Source organism: Macrobrachium nipponense, chromosome 1 (assembly GCF_015104395.2).
Source record: "Macrobrachium nipponense isolate FS-2020 chromosome 1, ASM1510439v2, whole genome shotgun sequence".
In the NCBI taxonomy this organism is placed as follows: domain Eukaryota; kingdom Metazoa; phylum Arthropoda; class Malacostraca; order Decapoda; family Palaemonidae; genus Macrobrachium; species Macrobrachium nipponense.
This window is the reverse complement of record NC_087200.1, coordinates 112,679,223-112,684,222: the sequence shown is the minus strand read 5'-3', so window position 1 is coordinate 112,684,222 and position 5,000 is coordinate 112,679,223. Positions and strand designations below refer to the sequence as shown.

The window sequence follows — 5,000 nt, the reverse complement described above, 5'->3', positions numbered from 1 at the left end:
ATCCTTCCCGGTCGAGCACACTTGTCCTCGCTTCCCAGTCCAGACGATTTGATTAATGCTCCTTGATATCTTCAAATACGAGAGAAATGTGATTGGATACGCAGAGAAATTGCAGAAGCAAGATATAAAGAGAGAGAGGATGAAAGTCCCATTTGCGTTGCTATATATGGAATAGTTATAAAATTGGCTAAATTATGAAACATTATATGATGGTAATATCTTCAATTGGCACGAAATTAAATTAAGTGAAAAAGTTAACTTTTTTTTTTTTTTTTAATGCACCAACCATTTACGGATTATTTAAACAAAATCTTTTGTCGAAAATCATAAGCTACTGACTGTCACTGAACGTTAAAAAAATAAATAAAAGGTTTTCCTGATGGGAAAACCGTTGAAATCTCTGACAATTTCACAGTCATATAAATCCTTAAAAAGCTTCAATCGTGAAGACAACGACCACCACCCAAGATTTCAGCTGAAAAGAATGAGATAATGAAAATGACACGTTACTGAAGATGATGACAGGTTCATGAAGAACATGGAAACGTGGAGATGAAAGAGAGATGATTAATATTTCCTCTGAAGGGAATCAAGAGCAGAATCATGTTTATGTACCAGCAGATGTTCCACATCTGTAATGAACATAAACATGAACATTCATAACCATGAAGACACTAAGCATTATAACAGATAAGGATAACCCACAGGCCCGAGTCCCTAACAAAATGCATCAAGCTTGCTAGAGATTGCAGCCTGAAGGAACCAAACTTTTGGCATTGTCGAGTTGTTAGCAGTTCCTCTACAGCAGCACACTTGCCAGGCACTCCAAACACTTGGCACTCATTGGCACAATTCACTCTATGTATCAGAGTCACAACATAGTATTAAGCACCACAATTGCACCATAAATGGAGTCTATATCTCAACTTTCTTCATTGAATTCAGTTTCCATAAGCAACTGCTGTCCTTTGCTTTATATATTTGTACTATACACAATAAAATGTCTTCCGCAAGATCTTTTTTGGCCTCCTCTAGGATTGCGCAGCCATTGATCTCACATTGTAAAATAATCGCATCAAAAATACTAAATTTTTTCCAAATAATTGGTTGCAAAAAATACTCTAAGCACATTAGTTGAAAAATCGAGCTTCACGGCAGAATGAAGATAACAGCCTCCCACGGAAGCAAAGTTCATCACATAACTTAAGCAGCATCAGAGCAATTCTTATCCAGGTAGTATCTCTCTCACTGCGGTGTCAGTCAGTCCTCCACCACATCTCCTCACATTCCAAGATTCCTAATCCAACCAGACGTGACACGACGCGACGACGGCTAAACAAACGCTACCTGATGGATTGCGAACTTCCCCATCATTGATGTGAACCTTGAGATTGGAATTACGATGTGGTGACCTTGAGGCGTGACACGAGGAGGAGTTGCAAGTAAGCACTCTGGAGGGGTCGAGTGCGAGCTAGGTGGAGAAGGGCGTCCTCGAGGGTGAACCACTGACGAACTCGACCTTTAAAAGGAAAAGGAAATTTGGTGAAAAAGGTCTCTTAAAAGTTACCCAATACAAAAAAAAAAAGGTACTATCTTCCGTATACAGTACGTATATCAAGATGGTATTTACAGCAACTGATTACAAATAAAATATTTCACGACATCAGTAATAATCATTCGCTCTTCACAAAAAAATACTACAAATCAACTAATTTTCTTTCAAGTGCTTAGGTACTCTCTCTCTCTCTCTCTCTCTCTCTCTCTCTCTCTCTCTCTCTCTCTCTCTCTCATCTTTATTCATGGAGAGCACAGAAAATGTCTCTGTCTCTCCTTACCTAGGTAAGCCTCAGGGTAGTCAGCCATAACCTGCTTCACAGAAACTACGAACACAGCTGTCCGATGTTTCTTGAGTCCATTCTGGTGATTCGTCTGAAAAAAGAATAAAAGAAAACAAATGAGAATCGCAGTTTCCACGCAAGTTCAAAATATAACATGAAAGGAAAATAAAAGCCATTAAGCCGCTTCATTCTTTTTTTTTTTTCATTGTTCACTTCTCGATATTTTAAGCAGAATAATTTCCTAGAAACATTAAATCGGTGATCAATGTGACGTGATTTTTTACTTTTTTAAAATTATCCATAAGTATTAAAGTGAGGAACCAAGTCACTTAATCAGTGAAGTAATTTTTATAAATTTCTTGCAGAATACAACTGAAATCGGACACAGTTGAGAAGAGGAAAAGTTCATTCACATTACACCATACAGCATTTCCAAAAATACACGAATCGAGCGACCACAGCCTCCATTGCGTAACAAAGCCATTGCAATGACAAATGGAGGCTACCCAAAGAGGGCGGAAAAAAAATTACTGCCTCCACAGTAATGTCCATTCGTACTACACCCCCGAGTGACTCCCCCCCCCCCCCCTCTTGGGTCGGTGGATACATTTCGAACATCCCTGACGCGAGCCACACCCTAGCCTCTCTCTCCTGCCCAAGCGATGCTTTTCCTTATTCTTCATCTTCTTCTTATTCATTGTCGTAATTCCTCCTCGCTTCCTAATCTCTCGCATCTTTCTCTTCCTTCTTCCCAACGTTCATACATGACTTCCCCGTCAACTCTCGCCTCCAGCAGAGGTATTCATAAGACGTAATAAGCGCGTTTTTTTTGTGGGGGGGGGGGGGGGGGGGGGGGGCATTTTAACCTTGCATCATATGGACCTCGTCAAAACGGCCCAGCTAACGAGGTCTCCGAGGATTTCAAAACCCAGACGCAAAACACAAAAACAGGAAACTCAATTTCTGAGGGATCTGAAATCGCCCTTTGTTCAACCTCAGCATTAAAAAAAAAATAAACCTAGTATTCACGAAGTTACGCAACTGATAATAGCCAGATAGTAATCACGATGGTTTAAGCACCATCCGAAACACTACGCATTAAACCAGAGATAGAGAGAGAGAAAAAAAAGAACGGATGAATATTTTCCAGGAAATCTCGAGAGAGCCTGGCTAAGACAAAATGACCTTGCAGCCCAGAGGTCCTTCAACTAAAGACTCGAGCAAAAAGAGGCTGGCTGGCTGTACCTAATTTACAGCTATACGGAGGTAAGAATTGCTACTAATACTAACGCTCGCATCCATAGAATCGCCTCCGAAAGAGAGGGATTATCATTTATAGAAAGAAAAAAAGGAAAATATTCAGCTCACAATAGTTTTTCCAAGTTGCCAAGGGCTGACAAGTCGGTTCAAAGGCTAAGTCTAGTATTAATGTTGTCATTATTATAAGAACTAATTTTGCTGATTGATGCTGACTGCAGAGGGTCAGTTGACCTTGAATTGTTATAACCTGTCATAATATCATATCACAACACAACGATACTAAATCATATTATAATACCGCGATATTGATGAACATTTTTGGATACTGAGAGAGTCCAATAAGACAACATGTGCCAGGAGTCATACTTGAAAGAGAGAGAGAGAGAGAGATTCCGATTTCAACGTGATATTTTCTTAATCCTTCGCATAAAATGCTTTGGAAACTGAAGGTCGCGAGCTTTGTTTACTGAATCATCTTCAAGCTCAAGAAAAAATTCCCCATTCTGTTCTTTTGATGTTTTTCCTCTTATTTTTAAGTAGTTAATTCTCTTCGTCATCTTCACCCACAGTTGTCATTTTAGTTAAAGTGAATTATGAATAAAACTGCAGAGGCTTTTACATCTCACCCCGATTTTGTGCAGGACTGCAGACATACAGTATATCATGGGAAGGTACTTAGGATATAGTCTCTCGTTCTCTGCATAACTCAATTTGCACTTCCGAATAAACTAACAATGACTCATATTCATCCTTGAAAGCCACAAGCGGGAACATAGTGAGTTGCCAGCCTCGACCACGGCGTCTAAAACAACAGCATCATAACATTTTTATTCGGCAATCAACGCTCCCACTCTACATTCCATCCGCAAGAAAATAATACAGAAAGAAATACTATCGCTGATAACATCCCCAGGTAAGCCGAAGAATGTTTCAAGAACAAAAAATTGAAAAAAACTCCGGTTGAGCCAAGGTTGTGCCCAGAAACGAATTTAAGCCCAGGAAGAAGAAGAAGAAGAAGAGGAAGAAGAAGAAGAAGAAGAAGAAGAAGAAGCCTGGTCCCTTACCTCGAAGAGGCCCAAATATTTGGTGATGTGTCCTTGGACGCCGGCCTCCTCCCATGCCTCCCGTATGGCAGCTGTGGCCATCTCTTCGCCAGCCTCCATTCCTCCGCCAGGTACGAGCCAGGAACAAGGGTCTTTCTTGCTTGACACGAGTAGCACCTGGAAACAGACAGACACGTGAGGAATAAAGATGAATTTATGGAAACCCGAGTTCTATTTCCAATATAAAATGGATCAAACGGTTTATGGCAAAGCTAAAGTTGCTAGAGATTATCCTCAATAAAAAAAAACAACAAACTGATTGAAGGATAAGGATGGTGGGTAAATGGGACTATCGTCATTAAATGAAGAATACTTTCATGCAGTGATGTAAGGGTTACCATATGCAATGATTTAAGGGTTACCGACAGATGATGGTTTAGAGCATCGTAAAAGAAAATAGTCCTCCAAGATATGACACCTCAGTGACATATTGTTGATAGCTGGAATGGAAAGAGATGTTATGGGATGATGAACAGACACAGTATGAAATGAAATGATTGAAATGAAATTAAAATTGATAGAGAATACGCTGACATGGTTTGACAATGCCACACAAAATGATTTAATGTTTATTTTAAAAATTTAGCACGTCGCATTCGGTACATTTGTTGTGTAAAGGTTGCTCAAAAATAAGCAGACATCCAACTGACATGGAGGAGGAGCCGCCACAAAGGTAACAGAGTTAATCGTGAAGATCCCGCGTCTTGAGCTCGAGTAAACCCTTCACCTGATAGCTGATCCTCCTGAACCTTTTCACGTTCTGTGGACGTATTTATCTCCCCGTTCGTGATTGCACCTT

General features: G+C 40.0%; 1 protein-coding gene across 1 annotated transcript in view; it reads right to left on the bottom strand.

Annotated features, from left to right (window-relative positions):
- Positions 1-1,150: 1,150 nt before the first annotated feature.
- LOC135219567 (osteocalcin 2-like) overlaps positions 1,151-5,000 on the bottom strand; it is a 41,093-nt gene continuing 37,243 nt past the window's right edge. The window contains exons 2-4 of the mRNA XM_064256436.1: positions 4,163-4,318; positions 1,836-1,929; positions 1,151-1,519 (exon numbers count right to left, since the gene is read on the bottom strand). Of these exons, the coding sequence (XP_064112506.1) occupies positions 1,398-1,519; positions 1,836-1,929; positions 4,163-4,318 (372 nt within the window). The 3' untranslated portion in view covers positions 1,151-1,397. The remainder of the gene's footprint in view (positions 1,520-1,835; positions 1,930-4,162; positions 4,319-5,000) is intronic.